The sequence below is a fragment of the Chiloscyllium plagiosum genome, unplaced genomic scaffold (genome assembly GCF_037043375.1).
Source record: "Chiloscyllium plagiosum isolate Xiang-an unplaced genomic scaffold, Cpla_swu_hap1 HiC_scaffold_32, whole genome shotgun sequence".
NCBI lineage: Eukaryota > Metazoa > Chordata > Chondrichthyes > Orectolobiformes > Hemiscylliidae > Chiloscyllium > Chiloscyllium plagiosum.
The window spans coordinates 41,046,955-41,071,616 of record NW_028270170.1 but is presented as its reverse complement, the minus strand read 5'-3'; the positions used below and the strand labels follow the sequence as shown (position 1 = coordinate 41,071,616).

The window sequence follows — 24,662 nt, the reverse complement described above, 5'->3', positions numbered from 1 at the left end:
CTCCAACAACTTGCCCACCACTGATGTCAGGCTCAGTGGGCTACAGTTCCTTGGCTTTTCCTTACTATCTTTCTTAAATAGTGGTACTATGTTAACCAACCTCCAGTCTTCTGGCACCTCACCTGCGACTATCGACGATCCAAATATCTCAGTAAGGGGCCCAATAAATCACTTCTAGCTTCCCAGATTTCTCGGGTACACCTGATCAGGTCCTGGGGACTTATCCACCTTTGTGTTTTAAGACATCTAGCACCTCCTCTGTAATATGGACATTTTTCAAGATGTCAACATCTATTTCCCGACATTCTATATCTCCACAATAATCACTGATGCAAAATACTCATTTAGTATCACCCCCATCTCCTGCAGTTCCACACATAGGCTGTCTTGCTGATCTCGGAGGGGTCCTATTTTCTCCCTAGTTACCCTTTTGTCTTTAAAGGGTTTGTCGAATCCCTTTGGATTCGCCTTAACCCTATTTGCCATCCTGATTTCCTTCTTAATATATTCCTACTACCTTTCTCCTCTAAGGATTCACTCGACTTTCGCTATTTAACTTCTTTTTATTAACCAAAATCTCAATTTCTCTAGTCATCCACCATTCCCTAAACCTACCAGCCTTGCCTTTCACCCAACAGGAGCATACTGTTGACCTTTCAGCACCAAGGATCCAGGTTCGATTCCAGTCTAAGGCGACTGTGTTTGGAGATTGCACATTCTCTATGTCTGCGGGAGTTTGCTCAGTGTTCCAGTTTCCTCCCACTGTCCAAAGATGTGCTAGTTAGGTGAATTGGCCATGCTAAATTGCCCACAGTGTTCAGGGATGAGTAGGTTTGGTGCATTAAATCAGGAGAAATGTCAAGTAATAGGGGAGGGGAATGGGTCTGGGTGGGTTACTCTTCGGAGGGTCAGTGTGGACCTGTTGGGTCAAAATGCCCTGTTTCCAGATCGTAGGGATTCTATGATATACTGTCTCTGGACTCGTTCTCTCATTTTTGAAGGCTTCCTTTTTTTCTAGCCATCCTTTTACCTGCAAACATCTGACCCCAAATCAACTTTTAAAAGTTCTTGCCTAATTCTGTCAAAATTGGCCTTCCTCCAATTTAGAACTGCAACTTTTAGATCTAGTCTATCTTTTTCCCATCACTATTTTAAATCTAATAGAATGATGGTCACTGGCCCCAAAATGCACCCCAATCACCTGCCCTGCCTTATTTCCCAAGAGCAGGTAAAGTTTTGCACCTTCTCTAGTAGGTGCATCCACATACTGAATCAGAAAGTTTATCCTTGAACAGTACTCCATAGTTTTAGACTCTTCAACTTGGGACCTTCCCACCAAGCTAAGATTGGAGTTTAAAAGAATGAGTGACAAAGAATGAACATACATTTGACTCAAAAAAGGTACTTCTGGGAAGGGAAACAAGAAAGTTGATCAGTGCAACTCAACAATTTCTATTAGTATCTGATGAGCAGAGTTTGAGCCTTGCAGGGAGTACAGTGTAGGTTTACAAGAATGATACCTGGACTTCAGGTGTTAAGTTTTGAGAAGACTACAAATTAGACCTATTTTCTCTAGAGGTTTGAAGGAAAAGGGATGGTCTGAAATCAAGATAGTAACAGGAAAAATTAGAGTAGATAAAGCATTTCCACTGAATGAAGATTCTACATCTCGGGGCCAGACCTATCAGGAAAAAAGTGTTAGTAAACACTCTTACACCCACAAGGGTGGCAAAAATTTGGAACTCTTCCACAAATGGCAGGTGCTGGATTAGTAAATTTTAAAATCAGAGATTTTTTTTGGTTAAGCAAAAAGCAAAGAGATATGGGGTAAAGGCAAATATTAAGAGTTAGGCCACAGATCAGCCATGTCTTTGGGACAGGTTCAAGGGGTCGAATGGCCTACTATGTTCTTAACTTACTGTCGCTATAAAAGATTCCACTACATAGCATATTCATAACTATGTTACAAACAAGATCTTCCCCTTGATCTAACATTTTGTCCTTGAACTTTGAAAGCAAAGAGCAGGGGTGAACCTGGACTATGGTCTGGCTTATTTTTACACTTGAGCAATGTAGTGGGAAACTTGAAACAGCTAGAATTGAGTGACCAATGTTCAGGTGGGTCACAATAGAGCAGCAAACCTGATTGGGGGAAAAAAAAAAGTGTTCATAATCCAGAATTCACATCACTTTCAGACAGTTTAAAAAAAACAGACATTTGCAAACACTTTTCATGAATTCTGAAGGGAGTACACCCATCTAAGGGCTCAACAACAGTCAAAGCAGAAACATTTTAAAAGCCAGTTTTCACCATGACACTATTGTAGTACTGATATCTGTAATGCATTATACAAAAATCAGAATTAATAATCAAATCTGCAATGAAATCTGGCCATTGGTGATTGGTTCAACCATCATGACACTCTAATTTTCTCCCCAAACACTTTTCTCCTTATGCTTTATCTGCCTTTTTGTTATCATAGTAAGATGCCAGAGGAGTGGTACCATTGTACCATTATTAAAATATAGACATGGGGATAGAGCAGGAAATTACAGGCCTGCCAAATCTAACCTCAGTGGAGGCAGTTATTAAAAAGAATGTGGAGTGACAGAATATATCTGCTCTTGGAACAGCAGAGATTAATCAGAGTTAGTCAGCATGAATTTGCTAAGGGAAAGTTATATTTGACAATTTAGTCAAATTTTGAGACTGCAACCCGCCATGTTGATGTGGGCAACCAACTTGATTTGGTCTACAATGAACTTTAGCAAGGCTTTTGATAAGGTCCCACAAGGCAGACTAGTCAAGAAAGCAAGTGCTTTATCAGCAGAGACAGAAAAAACAGAGGGTGACGGTAGAGGGATGCTTGTGCAACCGGAGATCTGTTTCCATGGAGGTTCTACAGGCCACGATGTTGGGCCCTTGCTGTTTGAGGTGTACCTTAAATGATTTAGATTTGAAATATAGGAGGTATGGTCAAGAAGTTTGTGAACAACATGAAAGTTGATAAGATGTAAATAGTGAGGATAACTGTAATCATATCAATGGACTGGTCAAGTGAATACAGCAGTCCTAAAATGGAATTCAACCCAGAAAAGAGACAGAAGTAATACACTTAAGCAGGGCTATCCAGCTGAAAGGATTATCCTATGTATGATAGTACCCGAGAAGGTACTGAAGCTCAGAAGCATATTAGGCAAGAACAAGGAGGTTTATACTGGAACCTGTACAAAACACTGGTCTGGCCACAACTGGTGCACTGTGCCGTTCTGATTACTATATTATAGGAAGGATATGATTTATGAGAGAAGACGCAGAGATTTACCAGAATTCTTCCTGCGGCTGGAGGGCCAGAGTTAAGACAGGCGGAGATGGTTTTCCTTGGAGCAATGAAGACAATGAGAGGAGTTGATAGAGGCATATTTAAAGATTTTGAAGGCATATTTAAAGATGGTTTGGCCTCCTTTTCATTAGTAGACCATATCTAACTCATGTGCAAATCTCTGTTTGGTGTGCCACATAATCCACAAATCTGCAATGTTTCTGTGGCAATTTGCTGTACCTTGGCTCAGTGGTAACCCACTTGCTGCTGAATCATTATAGTTCAAGCTCCACCTCAGAGACTTGAGCACAAAATCCAAGCCAATACTAACAGCATCGTACACCTTTCATGCTGCACAAAACGATACCATCTTTTAGATGAGCTGTTAATTTGAATAACTTCTCTTTCTGTTCCTGCATCATGTTCTCTGGCATCATCCAGAGACTTATACCCAGTCACATCCTCTTTCTCATCTACATGTTGCCCCTCAGGTGACAAAATTCAAAAAATACAACACTAGTCTTCACATGTATATTGGCAGCACCTAGCTCTCAGTCACCATCAACATTGTTTATGCCTCCACTGTTGCTACATGATTAGATTGCTGATCCGACAACCAATACCAGATGATCTGAAATTTCCAACTATTGGAAAGGTCGAAACCTTCTTATTTTGTTCAGAGTTCCCACTGCAAGCTCCATGCTCTAGCTATTGACTCCATCCTTCTGCCTGGCAACAGCCAAATATTATTGTTGGTAATCTTCAGGTCATTCCTTCCCAGAGGAGAAAAGACCTCATTTTCACGCCATCACCAAGACTACTGACTTTCATCTCTAAAATGTCACGACTTCATCCCCATCTTAACTCCTCTGCACTGAAACCCTCATTTGTGCTTTCGTCACTTCTAGACTTGACTATTCCAATACATGCCACCACAGTAAACTGGAGGCGACCCAAAACTTTGCTGGCTATGTCTCGAGTCACATGCTCGATCACCCTGTGCTCACTAAATCTACATCAGCTAGCTAACAAGCAAGACCTGGATATTTAAACTTTAATCTTCAAATCACTCCATGGTTTTGCCTCCCCAACCCCATTGTCTCCTCCAGGCCCACAACTGGAAGATATTCAAGTCTGCCTTCTTGTGCAATCCCAATTATAATTATTTGGTCACTGGAGACGATCTTCAGCTGCCAAGGGCCAAACTCTCACATTCTCACCCTGCACCTCCACACCTCACTTTCCTCCTTCAAGATGTTTCTATTTACTGACCACCAACCTATATCTTGGACTACCCTCTGGTCATCTGACCTCTACCTCATGTAGGTCATTACTAAATTTTGTTTTATTACAGCTGAAATATTTCAGGATGACTCATTACATTATAAAGTGGCTACATAGTTTAGTAGCAGCAACAAGCACGTGAGGTCCCAATAGCTCTCTCAAGGTGAGCATAAAAAGAACACATGGCTCTACTTCAAAGAGCAAAATTTGCACAAGATTCTTGAAAATAATTATTTTTCAATCAACATGAGTAGATAATACTTTAATCATGTCTCCTGTTTGTTTCATTGCCAAATTAGCTGCCACATTTCCTTATATTACAGTGACTGTATGCCAGACCGGGGGTATTTAATTTTGAGATGCCTTGAAGTTATGAAATTCACTGTATAAATGCACATTATTCCCTTCTTTAGCTGCTGTTGATTGTTAATTCCAATTATCTCTTCTCAAATCCTGTAGCAGGGATTACGAGAAGGCAAGCGTGAACATAAACCTGGCTGATCTTCCCAGAATGTTAATTCAGAGGCACTAAGGCCAATAGGAACAGGTCAATAGACAATAGGGGCAGGAGTAGGCCATTCTGCCCTTCGAGCCTGCACCACCATTCAATATGATCATGGCTGATCATCCTTAAATCAGTATCCTGTTCCTGCCTTATCTTCATAACCCTTGATTCCACTATTCTTCAGAGCTCTATCCAACTCTTTCTTACATGAATCCAGAGACTGGGCCTCCACTGCCCTCTGGGGAAGAGCATTCCACACAGCCACCACTCTCTGGGTGAAGAAGTTTCTCCTCATCTCTGTCCTAAATGGTCTACCCCGTATTTTTAAAATGTGTCCGCTGGTTCGACACTCCCCCATCAGCGGAAACATGTTTCCTGCCTCCAGAGAGTGTCCAATCCTTTAATAATCTTATATGTCTCAATCAGATCCCCTCTCAGTCTTCTAAACTCAAGGGTATACAAGCCCAGTCGCTCCAGTCTTTCAGCGTAAGGTAGTCCCGCCATTCCAGGAATTGACCTCATGAACCTACGCTGCACTCCCTCAATAGCCAGAATGTCTTTCCTCAAATTTGGAGACCAGAACTGCACACAATACTCCAGGTGTGGTCTCACCAGGGCCCTGTACAGCTGCAGAAGAACCTCTTTGCTTCTATACTCAATCACTCTTGTTATGAAGGCCAGCATGCTATTAGCCTTCTTCACTACCTGATGTACCTGCATGCTTACCTTCATTGACTGGTGTACAAGAACACCCAGATCTTTGTACTGCCCCTTTACCTAACTGGACTCCATTTAGGTTGTAATCTGCCTTCCTGTTCTTGCCACCAAAGTGGATAACCATACATTTATCCACATTCAACTGCATCTGCCATGCATCTGACCACTCACCTAACCTGTCCAGGTCACCCTGTAATCTCCTAACATCCTCCTCACATTTCACCCTGCCACCCAGCTTAGTATTATCAGCAGATTTGCTAACATTATTACTAATACCATCTTCTATACCATTAATATATATTGGAAAAAGTTGCGGTCCCAGCACTGATCCCTGCGGTACCCCACTGGTCACTGCCTGCCATTCCAAAATGGAGCCATTTATCACTACTCTTTGTTTCCTGTCAGCCAACCAACTTTCAATCCAAGTTAGTACTTTGCCCCCAATAGCATGCACCCTAATTTTACTCACTAACCTCCTGTGTGGGACTTTATCCAAAGCTTTCTGAAAGTCCAGGTACACTATATCTACTGGATCTCCCTCGTCCATCTTCAGAGTTACTTCCTCAAAAAATTCCAGAAGATTAGTCAAGCATGATTTCCCCTTCATAAATCCATGCTGACTCTGACCTATCCAGTTACTGCTATTCAAATGTGTTGTAATTTCATCCTTTATAATAGACTCCAGCATCTTTCCCACCACTGAGGTCAGACTAACTGGTCTATAAATTTCCTGCTTTCTCTCTCCCACCTTGCTTAAAAAGTGGAACATTAGCCACCCTCCAATCCGCAAGAACTGATCCCAAATCTATCAAACTCTGGAAAATAACCACCAACGCATCCACGATTTCTAAAGCTACCTCCTTCAGTGCCCTGGGACTTAGCCTTCAGACCCAACAGACTCTCCAACACCAATTCCTGGCAAATATAAATTCCCTTCAGTTCAGGTCCTTCAGCCACTGTTACCTCAGGGAGATTGCTTGTGTCTTCCCCAGTGAACACCAGTCTGAAGTACCAATTCAATTCTTCTGCCATTTCTTTGTTCCTTGTAATATATTCCCCTGTTTCTGTCTTCAAGGGCCCAATTTTAGTCTTAACCATTTTTTTGCCTTTCACATACCTAAAAAAGCTTTTACTATCCTCCTTTATTTTTGGCTAATTTACCTCTGTACCTTATTTTTTTCTCTGCGTATTTCCTTCTTAGTAATCCTCTGTTGTTCTTTAAAAGCTTCCCAGTCCTCAATTTTCCCACTTATCTTTGCTATGTTATACTCTTTCTCTTTTGACTTTACATGTTTCTTAACTTCCCTCGTCAGCCACGGCCACCCATGCCTCCCCTTGAACTTAGTTAACTCAGCAGCGTTCGAGGGATCAAATCTGGAAGCTCCCCAGATTGAAGTGGATAAAATACTCAATGTTGACTCACAAGACAAACCAGTGCTCTGGAATTTTGTAGAAGAACTATTGCTTACTGTGCATCATCTGATTGAGAGCATCATAAAATGTCTACATTTTAGAGGCATAGAGCTGTTCAGCATGAAAACAGACCCTTCAGTCTAACTTGCCCATGCCGACTACATATCCTAAATTAATCCAGTCCCACTTGCCAGTGTTTGGGCCACAACCTTCCAATTCACATACCTATCCGAATGCCTTTTAAATGTTGTAATCGTGAAGTCGAAACATGTGGTGCTGGAAAAGCACAGCAGGTCAGGCAGCACCTGAGGGGCAGGAGAGTCAACGTTCCAGGCATAAACCCTTCATCAAGAATGAGGAGGGGGAAGGGGGCTAAGAGATAAATGGGGGGTGGGGGTGAAGTTGGGGGAGGTGATAGGTGGATGCAGGTGGGAGCCAATTGTGAAAAAGGTGGCAAGGAAGAAGATGGACAGGTAGGACAGTTCAAGAGGGTAGTGTACCAGCCTCAGCTACTTTCTCTGGCAGCTCATTCCATACACGCACCACCCTCTGAAAAACAAATGTTGCCCTGAGGTCCCTTTTATATCTTTCCCCTCTCACCTTAAACCTACACCCTCCAGTTTTGGACTCCCCTACCCTGGGGAAAAAGCCTTGGCTATTCACCCTATCTATGCCCCTCTCAAATTTTGTAAACTTCTACAAGTTCACCCCTCAGCCACCAACACTTTAGGGAAAATAGTCCCAGCCTATTCAGCCTCTCCCTATAGCTCAAACGCTTCAACCCTGGCAACACAATAAAAGAATGTTAAGCCACAATTGTGTAACCTAACAGCACAAGGCAGCAGTTCAGGAATTAAGAGACTAATTTTCTTTATATTCTATTTGCTAGTTGATAGCCCTGCTGCATTACAGCGCCAGGTACCCAGATGCAATTCCGGTCTTTGAATGTACAGGTCCATACAGGTCTGTATGGACCTGTACATTCTCAGTGTCTGCGTGGGTTTCCTCTCACAGCCCAAAAAAAAAAGTACAAGTTAGGTGATTGTTCCATAATGTCTAGCGATGCACAGGCTATGTGGATTAGCCATGGAAAATGCAGGGATGGAGCAGGAGGACTGGGTCTGGGTGGGCTGCTCTTCGAAGGTTTAGTGCAGACTTTATGAGCTAAATGGCCTCTTTCTGTACTGTAGAGATTTTATGATTTTCCCATTAGAGTTTGGGTTTGTATTGGAAGTCAAATAGTATTTTACCACCTCATCCTCCAAAAACAAAACTCACCTTGGTGACGCCCATTCCAGTGAATCTTGCTTCCAGCAGCTCCTGTCGCCGTGGATCCAGACTGTGCAATTCTTCCATCATTTCTGCTGAAAAAAAAAATTCAGGCACATTATATATATTCCCATATATATATATATATATATATGCCCATATATATATGCCCATATAAACGTGTCACCCCTGTAGCACTCTTCACTTCAGCTCTGAGGCATCAATATCTCTCACTTACATATCCCTAGTTCTTCAGAAACTCCATTTTCCAACTGATCACTTCCTTACTTCCAAAGTTTTGAGCTTTCCTACTCCGCTTTGAACAGTATTTTTTTTTAAAAAAAAAAACAGGATTAAAAACAAAAACTCATGGATAAATTGGAAAACAAATCATGGCTGAACTCATTTCTTCAATTGGATCTCTTCACCCAAGAGCCACATAACACTGACTAACCCATGTGCAATTTCATTGGCATTAAGGTTTTATTCTGCAAAGGGGACAAGAGAGATGAAACACTTCATAGTCTTGAATCACCAGGTCAACAGCAGTGATACTGTCGGACTAAAATGGGCAAACCGACTTAACTGTCACCCAAACAGTACCAGCCTACCAATGGGCTCCCACATTATCCAACCAGAACTACAGCAACACCTACAGTCTAAAACAGATTTAGCAATAAACATTTGGTTGTTTTTGCTTTGGTTCTTGATTCCAGGAAATCGAGCAGCTCAGGCATAGACAGGATGTTTAATAATTAGCTGGCACAAGCCAGAACAGAAGCATAAATTACCATAAATCTGATATAATCCTCTGCACCAATCATTGAGCTGGAAGCTGATAGATCCGACTACTACAACAGCATAGACAACTTAGGAGGAAGAAACCAGCGTACAGAGGGAGGAGACCATTCATTCATGGAGCATGTGCTAGCTTCTTAAAGTACAAAAAAAAAATCCAGTTCCTTCCACTTCCCAGCATTTTCTCCCCTTCAAGTATTTATCCTCCTGAAGGGGAATATTGCGTCTGATTCAACATCAATCAGGCCACTCATTCTAAATTCAAACTACTTAAGTGCATAAAATTGTTTCCCTCTGATTTTTTTTGCCAAACACCTCAATTATCTTTCCACAGATTTAAAAATAATGAAAATATTGGTACTGATTGCACCTCAACTATAAATCAAGGTTTCTATTAAAAGGGCGGAAGTCCTGTTTCAAGCTGGATTAAATTACAAGGGCTAACAATGTTTTAAAGTAGTATTAGCTACTAGAACAAAGATTTGGCTTTAGCACGAATGCCTCAGAGTTTGAATAAAGTCAACATTTAAACCAGGAAACAACCCTGAACCTAAACATATTTCTGTTCCTTCATCACTACTGGGGCCAAAATCCTTGAACATCATCATCTTCGACCTGGTACAAGTCCTTGGAATTACCTCCACTGTCACATGGACGGGAGTATTCAGGTTCTGGATCAGTGGTGCTGGAAGAGCACAGCAATTCAGGCAGCATCCCCGGATGCTGCCTGAATTGCTGTGCTCTTCCAGCACCACTGATCCAGAATCTGGTTTCCAGCATCTGCAGTCATTGTTTTTACCTGGGAGTATTCAGGTGGCTGCTCAGTACCACCAAAGGCATTTAGGAGTGAGCAATCAATGCTGGCCTTGCCAGTGACACACAAACTCCCAAAACACAATAGCGATTCATACTTTTGAGTGTAATATTACAAGATGCGAAAATAAAGTCATGATTAGGTTACCACCATAGGGCTGCTCTCTTATTGGACAAACAACTGGTGGCGATTTAACCAGAGGGTCACCAAGCCTCAGGTGGGGGAAGAGGTTGAGAGAGAGAACAAAACAAAAAGTTCACAGTTCTCAGCCAGCAAAGTTTGATGCCAACAGCAACTTAAACCTGCCATCTAACTGAGCTAGCTGACTCCCCACTGCAAACGTACTGCATTGATCAGGTGCTGTGTTTCCAAAAAGATCTTAAACTAATTGCTAAACTGATATGCCTATCCTAAAAGGGTAGATAGACTAAAAAGATCTGACTGCATTACAGTATACAAACACATTGTTACTGTAGATCTGTATGCTGTGTTTCAGAACACTTATTCCCTAAAATCACTGCTAAGATTCATCTTATGGTTACACACAAATGGTCTACACACTTGGTTTTACATGAAGCACCCTGGGACATTGCTGTCTCTATCAAATCTCAGTTCTTCTGGGAGGCAGATCCAGATCAATGCTTCACCTGAATCTCAAAAGAAACCCAAGGCCACATCTGTTGTAATTTGCATTGATTGCAGTCATTTTGCATGTACCAACAAGTTTCAATAGCAATAATTGAGGAGCTTCTTCTCAAATGTCAGCTGCTCCTGATTTTAATAAATTTTGAATGTGGGGGTGAGAATGTTTATAGGGTATAGGCAAGCAGGGAAAGAGTTAAGTTCTGAATTTTGTGAAACAAGAGGTTCAGCTGAGCATGACTCAGATCAGATAACTTACAGTTAACAATGCAGTGCTGGTGGCAAGGGTAATGGGTTAACAAGGTGGAAAAGTATTCATTACATCGAGCCATTTAACAAGAGGAGGTAGCATTCAGTGTGTAATGGCAGTTAACAAGGTGAAAAGTATTTGTTATATGAAGTCAGTTATTCATTGCGTTAACAGCTGACTGTTTAATCCTTACTATTGACACTCGCTGATTGTACGGTCACCCAATTAATATCTATGTTGCCTTATCTGGATACTCCTCCTTGTGAAATGACTATATAGTTCACTGAAAAACTGTTGTTCCAGACAAGACCGTGAACTCCTGTCTCTGTGCACATGGGCGATCATTCTCTCTCCCTCCAGGGCCTGGAATCAAATGAAGGAGGTAAAACTACACGGCGTCTGAATGTTTTGCTTCGACTGGAGGCAAATGGGACAACAGGGGAGGAACAAATCCATGTTCCATCATTTAAAGGCAGTATCATTGATTGCAACTGAATTCCTCTATAATAGGCACTACTTCTAGATATACCAAAAAGAACAGGGTTAAAAATCAAAACACCATTTTATATTAAGGTTGGATAGAAGTTTGAAATAATTATTTTTATAAATGCAGAAGTTTGCTTATATGAAACTAACTTGGAAAATGGTTGAGATATTTGTCAATACAGTATGCATTTAATTTTTTTGGTAACTTGAGTTAAGATGATCATAAATTGTTAATTTTACAAGATCACATCATTCTATTCTTCACCTTTTTCTGTTACTACAGTTTCTCAATGCGGCTGAACCCAAATCTCCATCTCCATGTGCTCCTGTTCCAACACAGGTTAGAAAAACATCACTGGATTAAGGTTTAAACCTTATCTTCCCCCACCTCCCTTGCATTCACCCAGATTGGTTTCAAGGTTTGACCAAAGGAGGAAGGAAAGAAAACCCAAGAGAAAGTTAATCAAGTGTGTATTCATTGATGTTTTCAGATTGCTTACAAGAGACTGTATAACAACCCAAGAGACGCAAAATGATGATTAATGCTAATGAGAAATAGCAAGTGGAACAAGAGAAGACACAAAAGACAGAGTACAGAATTGAAAGAGAGGGTGCATACCTTAAGGAATTCTGGAAGCACCTGCCCACCCAACATTATCCTCTTAACTAAAGATTTGTTTTAAGTTACGAGTATGTGACCATTGTAAAGATAGCCCTCTGTATGCTCGTTGAAATGCTTGGAGGACTGGTACGAAAGGGGAGAAGCTCGAGGCAGATTAGTCATTACCTTATAGAATGGCAGGGCTGGCCCAGAAGAGCTGAAAAGCTGACACCTATGCCTTCCCTTTTTACATTGTAGTAGAATCAGTTTTAGGGTAAGTTTTGGCCTTTTTGTGATGGAAACAACAAAGCACCAAATTAGCTCAGATCAAAACATTGGTAGAATAAACAGGTTTATCCAAGATGTGATTTTGGACAGTCTGATGATTGAGGTAATAGATAAGGAAGCGATAGTTTGATGGTGATCTAATGCTTTTGTAATTCATTCACAAGGTGTGGGCTTTACTGACATGGCCAACATGCACTGCCCACACCAAGAGGCCCTGATACTGTTGTAGTGGGGCCTTCTTTGTGAACTCCTACAGTGTTTTGGTGCACTTGAATTGCTTACTTGACTACTTCCGAAATCAAAATTATTTGATGGGAGAATTGGACTCACTTGATGACCAGACTGAGCAAAGATGACAGGTTTGCTACTCAAAAAAAGGATATAATGAACCAATAAAAACTAAAACGAACTGCAGATGCTGTAAATTAGAGACAAAAATAGAAATTTCTGGAAAACCTCAGGTGGTCTGGCAGCATCTGTGAAGAGAAATCAGTTAACATTTCGGGTCGAGTGATTCTGAGGAACTTTAACAGATTTCTTTTCACAGATGCTGCCAGACGTTTTCCAGCAAGTTCTATGAACGAACCAGTTAGGTTATATATCTGGACTCAAAATATTAGATTGCTCGGTCTCCATGGATGCTGCCTGACATGCTGTGATTTCCAGCATTTTTTTTCAATAGGTTTTTTAAGTACATTCTGACAGGAGTCTTGCTGACTAATATCAACTTGTTTTTTGTTCAATTCCAGATTTTAATTCAAATCCTTATGTTTTCACGGTGCAATTGAACTCATTTTCTGAGTTGGTACCGGAAACATAAAACATCACGCTACCATATACGGAGAATATGGTAAGAGGGGGAAAAGATCAGTTTGTATCCCAAAGAATGATTCTTTCAGGGACACTAGAAGGACAAATCATTTTTAGACAAGTTCAGGGTCCAAAGCAAGAAGAAAAATCAGGAAAGGGTCAACTGAGACAAGCAGCAATGCAGCTTTAGGAGGACAGATTCAAGCCATTCTAAACACAGCATACAAGCATTAAATGAACCATGGTCAGCAGCACAACACTTTGGAATTTTGATCAGAGCCACTTTGATTAGAAGTAATGGCCAAAGGACAGATTGGAAAGATTTAAAGTGAATTCTGCTGTAAAATATATTTAAAAAGTCAAGAAAACAGAGGTTGGAAATGGGATGGTTGTTTGGAGGCAAGAGGTCTTTTTGTTCACCCCCGTTTTAAAAGTTGCAGGGAATTATGACATTGGTTTGGAAGTGGATAGTGCATACGCAGAAAGACATTTACCATACCAGTTATCATGCAGAACACAAAACAGGAAACTGGCTGATCTGCAATTTAGTGCAAATGAGTGTAAAAGATGGCTCTCATAATGAAGATCAACTCATGGAGTGGAGAGTTGGGCAAAGAGATGAAGGTGAACATCAATTGGGGTCCAAGACCAGGGCAGGGAACTTGCGTAAATGTTGGGTTTAAGCAGACAACTCAATAGAAAACTTCTGTTTTTGGGTATAGGCGTGACTCAAAAATAGTGGAGAGAATGCTATCTGCACTTTCTAGCAAGATTCTAGCAGTGGATTGGTTATGGAAGGCAAGAGAGGGGCCTACTAGGTTGAAGATGATGATGTACAAGATCTGGGTGATAGATAACTAAACCAGTCATGTCCCTCATATCAAAAGGACACTGAGCTGAATGTAAGAGTGAAGACTGAGACATAGATTAATAGGCAAAGTGGGAGACAGTAAAAATGGTGCTACTGAACACAGAACACACAGCGCAGCACACTGTACAGGTCTGCCAGCCAGTTGGTTTATGTCTAGATTTAGTCCACACCACACAAGCCACCTTCCATTCTTATTACCTTGTACTTCACCGCTCTTATATCCATCAGCAATGCATTAACCCGCTGACTAAATAAGTCAATGCTCTCTGCATCAACCACACCACAGAACAGAGTGTTCCACATTTTACCAGCTGTAACAATATTTCTCATGGTTCCCTTATGAGGCCTCGTTCTGATTTCTATTGCTAATTTTCTTGAACTGGCACTCGACTGAATCAATTCAAAATTTAGATGGAATTTCTTTAAAGTAGTGAAGATCTATAACTTCACATTAGAATGCAAAACTACATTTTGGACACTAGGTCAGACACATTCATAAAAATAATTTGTTTGAATTTGGAAACCAAAATGTGATGAGCAAGAAAGGAGTACTAGAGACAAAAGTTTCGTATCCAATCGGGTCTGTGGTGAGTGTTCCTTATGCAGTTACAGATGCAAAACAATCTTACAAGAAAAAGCTAGTTATTAACCTGGAATCTAAAATTTGCAAGTCATTACAATTCCCTTCTGACTAACTTCAAGATTTTACAAGCAACTTCAATTACTTAGGTTTAACTAATTAGACCACGTTTCCCACAGGAGTCAGCTGAGCAATACTCTTTAAAAAAAAATAGGTCAGGTTAAGCATTTATTCACCACGTTTGAGCTCTAGGCAACACATGAGCAATGCCACAGGATATCCACTAATGCAATCAAAATAATCTTCAGCAACAGCAAACGGCAAAGATTTCAAATGATCCATAATAACTCTGCATGTCCCTGACGTACTTCTAGACATTCTCCTCTCCTTAATTTGGTACGTCAAAAACAGATGACCGTTTTATTTATTTCATTATCCACTTATTTTTCTGCCCTAGCCATCAATACAATGGTGGAACATGTTGTTACTTCTGTTGTCATGACTGCATCCAAACCCTGAATCCAAATGCCTGATGGTTTTATTATAGTCTCTTTACCAGAGAATAAAAATAAAACAATTGTACATTTTGTCCACTTAAATTAACTTTTCATTTAGGTTGAAATGTCAATGTTTCAAGATTTCTAATGCCTTAATTTTCCCCTTTTTGTTTTGAAAAAGATCATTCTCCCTCAGCTGCTGTGCAATAATTCCAGACACCAGGTTCCACCATTAACCTGTGACTCACCAGAATCCAGACTTCCTGGAGAATGTGCTCTAGTGACCTGGAATGGGAATACGAATGCAGCTGCTGCCCTCAGCTGAGAAACAACAGCTAAATATGCAGCAATTCTTCTAGAAAAATATACCTCCTGCTTCCAAGACCTAGTTTCAAAAATCACATTTGCACTGTAAACAAACACAAGCCAAGGTGACAACAAAAAGCTGAAAGGCCTGTACTGTATACACCAAGCAAGATTGATAACAAATTGAAACTGCTGCAATTGGCTTTGCCCCTAACAAGACAAAGCAATTATTGTTTGCCACTGATTGTATTAACTCAATAACCGCTGATAAATTTTATATATTTACAGTCTGAATAAAATCAATATTTCAAAAATCTATCAATAATAGCTTGCATTTGACTGGTTTTAAAAAAATTCAAGAAGAATATAACAAAAAACATTGGAATGGTTTTATGAACTGCTTTTTCTTAATTTGTTCTTGGAAGATGTTTGCTGGCAAGATGACCATTTATTGTTCATTGTTAATTAGCCTTGAAGACGTGCCATCACAGCCAATAAAAGAAATCAAAACAGAACTCTTACACATAGGTTCCTCTAACTTTACATCAGAGTCATACAGCTATACAGCATGGAAACAGACCCTCTAGTCCATCTCATCTACACTGAACAGATTATTAATAGAGTCCCATTTGCCATCATTTGGCCCAAACCCCTCTATTCATTTCCATCCAGATGCCTTTTAAATGCTGTAAATCGTGGAGTCAAAAAAAGTGTGGAGCTGGAAAAGCACAGCAGGTCAGGCAGCATCCAAGAAGAAGAGTCGATGTTTCAGGCATAAGCCCTTCATCAGGAAGGTGGACGGTGGAGGGAGAAGGGGGCTGAAAGATAAAAATTGGGAGGTGGCAGAGTGATAGGTCAGTGAGGAGAGTAGAGTGGACAGGAAGGAAGAAAGATGGATAAGTAGGCCAGTCCAAGAGGGCAGTGAACTTCCTCTGGCAGCTCATTCCATACACACCACCCTCTGCATGAAACGATTACCCCTTTTAAATCTTCCCGTCACCAGGGGAGAAAATAGCCTACTGACTTATTCTGATAACTATGACCATATACAATTCATTTAGCATTAATTTAAAAACACTTATACATCATAGCCCACTTGGATGCCAAACACCAGTCCACTTTGCAGAAATTTACTTCTCCTTGAGGAAAATGGCAGTTCACAGAAGGTTCACTCAAATTCCAGAGATGAGCGGTTCGTTTTATGAGGAATGGTTGAACAGTGTCGGCCTCATCCTCTTAAACTCAGGAGGAGTTTAGGAGGATGAGGAGATCTAATTGAGGTATATAAAATGGGTTGCCAAAGTAGACAGTATGGATGAATCCCTTTGGAAGATTTTTTTTAAAATTGGTTTAAGCCAAAGTAGGAGAAAGTGAGGACTGCAGATGCTGGAGATCAGGTAGTCAAATATTTTTGAAAATTTTAATCCCTAAATAGTACGCTATAAGTAAAGCAGAAATTGATCAACTTGCAATGAGGAAGTGCTATCTCATAGTTACTGCCTAATTAACACTGTTACAATACTGTTCAAAATGTTTTGCCCATCATCGCTCCATGATCTTGCTGAAATTGTTGTATCTGCATGTGTTTTGAGGTGTCCACTGCTCTCTGAGCTAAGTGAATTCCACAAATTCACAATTCTCTTTGAAATAATCAATTCCTTACCTGTTTTTAAATATTGTGTACTTTGGCTTTAAGCTGAAAATGTGTTGCTGGAAAAGCGCAGCAGGTCAGGCAGCATCCAAGGAGCAGGAGAATCGAAGTTTCAGGCATGAGCCCTTCTTCAGGAATGGAGGAAGTGTGCCAAGCAGCCCAAGATAAAAAAGGTAGGGAGGAGGGACTTGGGGGAGGGGCGTTGGAAATGCGATAGGTGGAAGGAGGTTAAAGGTGAGGGTGAGAAGGTGAGGGTGATAGGCCGGAGTGGGGGTGGGGGCAGAGAGGTCAGGAAGAAGATTGCAGGTTAGGAAGGTGGTGCTGAGTTCGAGGGTTGGGACTGAGACAAGGTGGGGGGAGAGGGGAAATGAGGAAACTGGAGAAGTCTGAGTTCATCCCTTGTGGTTGGAGGGTTCCTAGGCGGAAGATGAGGCGCTCTTCCTCCAGCTGTCGTGTTGCTATGGTCTGGTGATGGAGGAGGCCAAGGACCTGCATGTCCTTGGTGGAGTGGGAGGGGGAGTTGAAGTGTTGAGCCACAGGGTGGTTGGGTTGGTTGGTCCGGGTGTCCCAGAGGTGTTCTCTGAAACGTTCCACAAGTTCCTTGGGAGACAGACCGCCACCTTGTCTCAGTCCCAACCCTCAAACTCAGCACCACCTTCCTAACCTGCAATCTTCTTCCTGACCTCTCTGCCCCCACCCCCACTCCGGCCTATCACCCTCACCTTCACCTCCTTCCACCTATCACATTTCAACACCCCTCCCCCAGGTCCCCCCTCCCTACCTTTTATCTTAGCCTGCTTGGCACTTTCCTCATTCCTGAAGGGCTCATGCCCGAAACGTCGATTCTCCTGCTCCTTGGATGCTGCCTGACCTGCTGCGCTTTTCCAGCAACACATTAACTCATTCAGAACTGAGCTGAAAAAGTCAGGTGTACAGCGCACACACACACAAAAAAAAAGGCCCTTTGAGTCTGCACCAGTCAAAAACAACCGACTATTCTAATCCCATTTTCTAGATCTAGGCCCACAGTCAAGACATCACAAATACTTAAATGCTGAGAGTTTCTGCCTCCATCATTCTTAGAGGCAGTGGAGTCCCAGATTCCCACCAGTCACTAGGTGAAAAATGTCAGGAGGGTGGTGCTGGAAAAGCACAGCAAGTCAAGGCAGCATCTGAGGAGCAGGAGAATCAATGTTTCGGGCAAAAGCCCTTCATCAGGAATGAGGCGGTGAGCAGAGGGGATGGTGAAATTGGAGGGGGGGGGGGGGGGGGGGGGTGGGGAAGCTGAGACTGTGATAGGTAAATGGAGGTGAGGGTAATAGTGATAGTTCAGAGAGGAGGGTGAAGCAGATAGGTGGGAAGGAAGATGGAAAGGCAGAACAGTTCAAGAGAGCGGTGTCAGGTTGGAACTAGGATAAGCTGGGGCAAGGGGATGAGGAAACTGGCGAAATCAACATTGATCCCGTGTGGTTGGAGGGTCCCAAGGCAGAAGAGGAGGCATTCTTCCTCCAGGTGGTTAGGGAGTGGTGATGGAGGAGGCCCAGGACCTGCATGTCCTTGGCGGAGTGGGAGGGGGACGCTGATGTGTTCGACCACTGGGCAGTGGGGTTGGTGGGTGCAGGTGTCCCAGAGATGTTGTCTGAAGCACTCTGCAAGTAAACATACTGTCTCCCCAATGTAGAGGAGCAATGGACACAGTAAATGATGTGTGGACACGCAGGTAAAACTCTGATGAATGTGGAGGGTTCCTTTGGGGCCTTGGACAGAAGTGAGGGGGGAGGTGTGGGTGCAGGTTTTGCAATTCCTGTGGTGGCAAGGGAAGGTGCTGGAAGGGGAGGGTGAGGTGGGTTGCTGGGACGCGTGGACCGGATGGAGTTCCGGAGGGAACGGTCTTCAGGGAAAGTGGATAGGGGTGGGAGGGAAATATATCTCTGGTGGTGGGGGTCTGTTTGTAGGTGTGGAAATGGCAGAGGATGATGTGATGTACATGGGAGGTTGGTGGGGTAGAAGGGGAGGACAGAGAGGTTCTGTCCTTGTTACGGTTGGAGGGGTGGGGTTCAAGGACAGAGGTGCAGGAAGTGGATGAGGGCACCAACCATGTGGGAGGGAAAATTGCAGTCTTCAAAGAAGGAGGCCATCTGGTGCGTACTGTGGTGGAACTGGTCCTTCTGGAAGCAGATGTTGCAGAGGCATTGGGAATAGGGGACATCATTTTTACCAGAGGCAGGGTAGGAAGAGGCGGAGATTAGTCCAGGTACTTGTGGGAGTCAGTGGATTTGTAGAAGAGAGGTCAATGTTGAGTCGGTCACAGTTGATGGAGATGGAGAGGTCCAGGAAGGGGAGGGATGTGTCTGAGGTGGTCCAAGTGACTTTTAAGGCTGTGGCGGAATGTGTGGAGAAGTTGATGAACTGTTCAACCTCCTCGTGGGAGCATGAGGTAGCACCAATACACAGTCAGTCAATGTCGCGGAGGAAAGGCTAGGGAATAGTGCCGATGTAACTGTGGAAGATGGACTGTTCCATGTAACCGATGAAGAGACAGGCATAGCTGGGGCCCATGTGGGTTTTCATGGCTACCCCTTTTGTCTGAAGGAAATGGGAGGATTCAAAGGAAAAATTATTGAGGGCGAGGACCAGTTCAGCCAAACGATACGTATGGGACACCACCCACACCCTCCACCCCTTCCAAGACATTTGCTCCCCAGTTCCCCAAGCCTCATTTTTAGAATGGACATCCAGTCCCTATACGCCTCTACCTGCCGTGACCATAGCCTCTGTTTCTTCATCTCCCTGGCATACCCACCAGTACCCTTCCACTGACACTCATTCCTCTCCCTCTGCTGCATCTGCTCTCAGTTCCACCACAGAACACACCAGATGGCCTCATTCTTTAAAGGCCACAATTGCCCCTCCCACATGGTTGAAGATGCCCTCCAGCACATCTCATCCACTTCCCATACCTCCATATGTAACAAGGACAGAACCTCCCAGTCCTCACCTTCCACCCCAAACTTCCATATACACCACATCATGCTCTACCATTTCCACCGCTTACAAACAGACCTCATATTTCCCACCCCACCCACTTTCCAAAAAGACCATTCCCTCTACAACTCATTTGCCAGGTCCATGTTCTCCCCACCCCCTCCCCCACCCCACCAACGCACCCTTCCCTCCTGGCACCTTCCCTTGCCACCACAGGAATTGCAAAACCTGCGCCCACACCTCCCTTCTGTCCAAGTCCTCAATAATGAGGTTAGACCAAAAGTGAGCTAATGGATGTTATCTACCTGGATTTCAAGGCGGCCTTTGACAAGGTACTGCACAGGAGGTTGCTAAGTAACATAATGGTCCATGATGTTAGGAGGCAAGGTGCTAACATGGATAGAAACTTAGCTGTCTGGCAGAAAATGGGGATAAAACGGATCCTTCTCAGGATGATAGCTGGTGACAAGTGGTGTCCCGCAAGGCTCAGTGTTGGGACCACAACGTTTCACATCATCCATTAACGATCCAGATGAAGGAACTGAGGGAGTTCTGGCCAGGTTTGCAGACAATACAAAAAGATGGTAAAAGGGATAGGTAGCATTGAGGTGGCAGGGAGGCTGCAGAAGGGTTTGGACAGGTCAGGAGAGTGGGCAAAGAAGTGGCAGATGGAGTACAATGTGGTAAAGTGTGAGGTCATGTACTTTGATTGGGGAAAAAAAAAGAGGGGTATGGACTATTTTCTAAATGGGGAGAAAATTCAGAAGCCTGAAGTGCAAACAGACTTGGCAGTTTAGTTAAACTCGCAGGTTGAGTCAGTGTTTGGAAGGAAAATGCAATGGAGGATATTTGTTTTGGATGTAATAGAGGTTCTAGAAGGCTCTGGTCAGACCACATCTGGAGTATTATGTGCTGTTTTGGGCCCATCTCTCAGAAAAGGTGTACTGGCCCTGGAGCGTGTACAGAGGAAGTTCACAAGAATGGTCCCAGGAATGATCAGCTTAACATACGAGGAATGTTTGAGGACTCGGTCTATATTCAAATGGAGCTTAGAAGGACTAGGGGTTGGGGGATCTATTTGAAATTTAGAATGCTGAATGGCCTGGACAAAGATGTTGGGAAGATGTTTCCATTGAAAGGAAAGAATAGGATCAGAGGGCATAACCTTAGGGTAGAAATAAGGAGAAACATCTTCAGGTAGAGAGTGTGATGAATCTATGGAATTCATTGCCACAGAAGGCTGTAGGGGCCATGTCATTGAGTACATTGAAGACAGAGATAGACAGGTTCTTGGGGATCCAGGGTTATGGGGAATGGGAGGGGGAGAAAGGGTTTGAGAAACCTAGCAGCCATGATTGAATGACAGAGCAGACTCGATGGGATGAATGGCCTAACTTCTGCTTCCATGTCTTATGGTCTTATCTGCAGTTCTTGGTTTTAGTCTTTAACTCACAACCTTGAGTTGTACTGAGGAAAGAAGCAGAAAGCAGTCTTCTATAATTTGAAACAAAAAACTTCAAGTTATTTGTTGCAATTATAAGATGGAGATTTTTTTTCTCCTCAACTCTGATAATGAAGGCATGGAGCTCTTTTGGAAATAATTACCCTGGTATGTTGACCTTTCATTACTTTAAAAATTAAGAACACCAAATTCCTTCCTAAAGGATCAAATCTTCTCTGATCACCATTGTCCGGGAACCAAGTAACTGTAGTCCAATAGGAATGAGTCAAGGCTTTGCAATCAACATTACTGCTAACTTTTTAAAAATGGAACAAATGCAAAATGGCATTCATTCAGCAGGATAAAGCATTCTGTGGCAGAAGTTACTACAAGGTTTAGTTCACACATGGTCTTGACCAAAAGATTTAGGAGCAATATCCAGCCAAACTATTTCAGAATCTTCATTTTTCCAATACAAGTACTCAGTTTCTATTTTTAGGCATACAGTCCAGAATGTCTCTTCTCAATGCCTAGGTCAATGGATCGAAGATTAGTCCCATATTGCAGTGCAGTTATTTTCCTAAATCCAGTGGACCACAAGGCAAATTCATCATTTCCTTACAATTACAAAAAGGGAGTTAGTCAAACACAAGGTGTGTAGGGCAAGGTCGTGGAAATCAACCCCACTAATCACACCATTTGTGGTGGTGACTGGAAGCAAAAACAGTACTCAGTGCTTGTAAAATCAAAAATGAACACTGCAAGGAGTTCCCAAGTTTAAAAAAGAATGAACATACTGACAGAATGAAATGCAACTGAATTTATTACTGAATTGCATTTAGAAACTAAAAACAGCGCAGTCCCTGCATTGCTGGCGCTATAGGACATAAACTGAGATACTGGATTAGTGGTGCTGGAAGAGCACAGCTGTTCAGGCAGCATCCGAGGAGCAGTAAATGCGACATTTTGGGCAAAAGCCCTTCATCAGGAATACAGACAGAGAGCCTGAAGCGTGGAGAGATAAGTGAGAGGAGGGTGGGAGTGGGCAGAAAGTAGCATAGAGTACAATAGGAGAGTGGGGGAGGGGATGAAGGTGATGGGTCAGGGTGGGGGAAGAGGGTGGAGTGGATAGGTAGAAAAGAAGATAGGTAAGCAGGACAAGTCATGGGGACAGTGCTGAGCTGAAAGTTGGGAACTGCAGGGAGGTGGGGGAAGGGGAAATGAGGAAACTGGTGAAGTCCACATTGATGCCCTGGGGTTGAAGTGTTCTGAGGCGGAAGGAGGCGTTCTTCCTCCAGGTGTCGGGTGGTGAGGGTGGCCCAGGACCTCCATGTCCTCGGCAGAGTGGGAAGGGGAGTTGAAATGTTGGGCCACGGGGCAGTGTGGTTGATTGGTGCGGGTGTCCTGGAGATGTTCCCTAAAGCGCTCTACTAGGAGGTGTCCAGTCTCCCCAATGTAGAGGAGACCGCATCGGGAGCAACAGATACAATAAATGATATTGGTGGATGTGCAGGTAAAACTTTAATGGATGTGGAAGGCTCCTTTAGGGCCTTGGATGGAGGTGAGGGAGGAGGTGTGGGCGCAAGGTTTGCAATTCCTGCGGTAGCAGGGGAAGGTGCCAGGATGGGAGGGTGGGTTGAAGGGGAGCGTGGACCTGACCAGGTAGTCACGGAGGGAACAGTCTTTGCAGAAGGTGGAAAGGCGTGGGGAGGGAAATATATCCCTGGTGGTGGGGTCTGACAAACAGATAATAATTTCCAAAATTGTGATAAATGAGTGTGTTTGTACCACATCAAAATGACTTTGGAGCTCAAATACCAGGATTCTGTCTGAGTTTTCAAAAGAAAAGTGGGAAAACCAGAGATTTTGTACATTTATTCAAGTCACGATTCATAACAATTTAAACCTGTACTTAAATTGCACTATTTTCATGCCCCTTGTAGTCTCTGCATTTTTTCTTTGAAGTGGCCTTTCCTTAATTTCTCCAATTCAAAATCTCTAGGGTGACACGGTGGCTCAATGGTTAGCACAGCTACCTCACAGCATCAGGGACTTGGGTTTGATTCCAGCCACAGGTGACTGTCTGTGTGAGTTTCCTCCAGTTTCCTCCCACAATCTAAAGATGTGCAGATTAGGTGAATTGCCATGCTAAATTGCCCATGGTGTTCAGGGATGTGTAGCTTAGGTGCATTAGTCAGGGGTAAATATAGGGTGGGGTGTTACACTTCAGAGGGTCGGTGTGGACTTGTTGGACTGAAGGGAGTGTTTCCACACTAGGGATTTTAATTCCATTTCTAATTCTACTTGAACACATGTAGGTGCCTCAAAACTTGCTATAGCTCCTGATGGTGCTGAAATTAACAGCTCATAATTCAGGACAGTTCAAATTTTCAACACCCACTTTTGGGTCAAAACTTGTACGCATTGTCCTTCGTTGTCAGTTTAATGTTGAACACCAAGACACACAGTTACAGTTTGAACTGCATCTGGAGGAAGAAGAAACAAACAAAAAATAAAAAAGGTTTCAAGTCAATAGACTGGATTTTGCAGTAGTAAAGACAGGAAAATCAGCACTGACCATCATAACTCCTCCGAAATTGACAGCAACTTCCAGAAACAGCGCATGTGCAGCTAAACATAGCAATCCAGAGGGCCGTGTTTCATTTCTCCATTGGGTCCAGTGCTGAAAGCAATCAAAATTCAGAGCTAACTGGAAATGACCCTTTTCACCAATTAGTCTTGCTGTTAGACCCCTTGAAAAAAAGTTACATTTTGTTCTATGTAATGACATGCCAAACTCAACACTAAAAGCAATCTCTCTAGCCATGCAAAACTAGAAGAATATTGGCTACATAAAACAAAATTGCTGATATTTCAACTTCTACCTTCATGCACCAATCTTTGCTCTGTTTCCTCTAAAATTAATTTTGAAAAGTGCAGTTTCGTTCTGGTAGAACTCGACAGTTGCATTCCTCTGTAACCTCGCAGTATAGAAAAAAAAACACTATATGCCCCTCCCCCAATTCAGTAGAAAGTTCATGTTGTCCAAACAATGCCCACAATTCAATCGCGTTATAGCCATTTGCATGGACAAAACATGCGTTACACCAGAATGAACCGTGAAGGATAAT

At 42.8% G+C, this 24,662-nt stretch overlaps 1 protein-coding gene across 6 annotated transcripts in view; it reads right to left on the bottom strand.

The window, feature by feature from the left end:
- tlk2 (tousled-like kinase 2) overlaps positions 1 to 24,662 on the bottom strand; it is a 207,382-nt gene that overhangs the window by 147,731 nt on the left and 34,989 nt on the right. For 2 of the 6 annotated variants that reach the window (XM_087977929.1, XM_087977931.1), the window contains exons 1-2: positions 24,110 to 24,131; positions 8,521 to 8,603 (exon numbers count right to left, since the gene is read on the bottom strand). The exons of 1 other annotated variant lie outside the window; for it this stretch is intronic. In XM_087977929.1, coding sequence (XP_087834055.1) covers positions 8,521 to 8,601 — 81 coding nt within the window. In that variant the 5' untranslated portion in view covers positions 8,602 to 8,603; positions 24,110 to 24,131. Of the gene's footprint in view, positions 1 to 8,520; positions 8,607 to 24,109; positions 24,132 to 24,662 lie in introns of those variants that run through there. 3 more of the 6 variants (XM_043675314.2, XM_087977930.1, XM_043675313.2) reach the window with 2 other exon arrangements.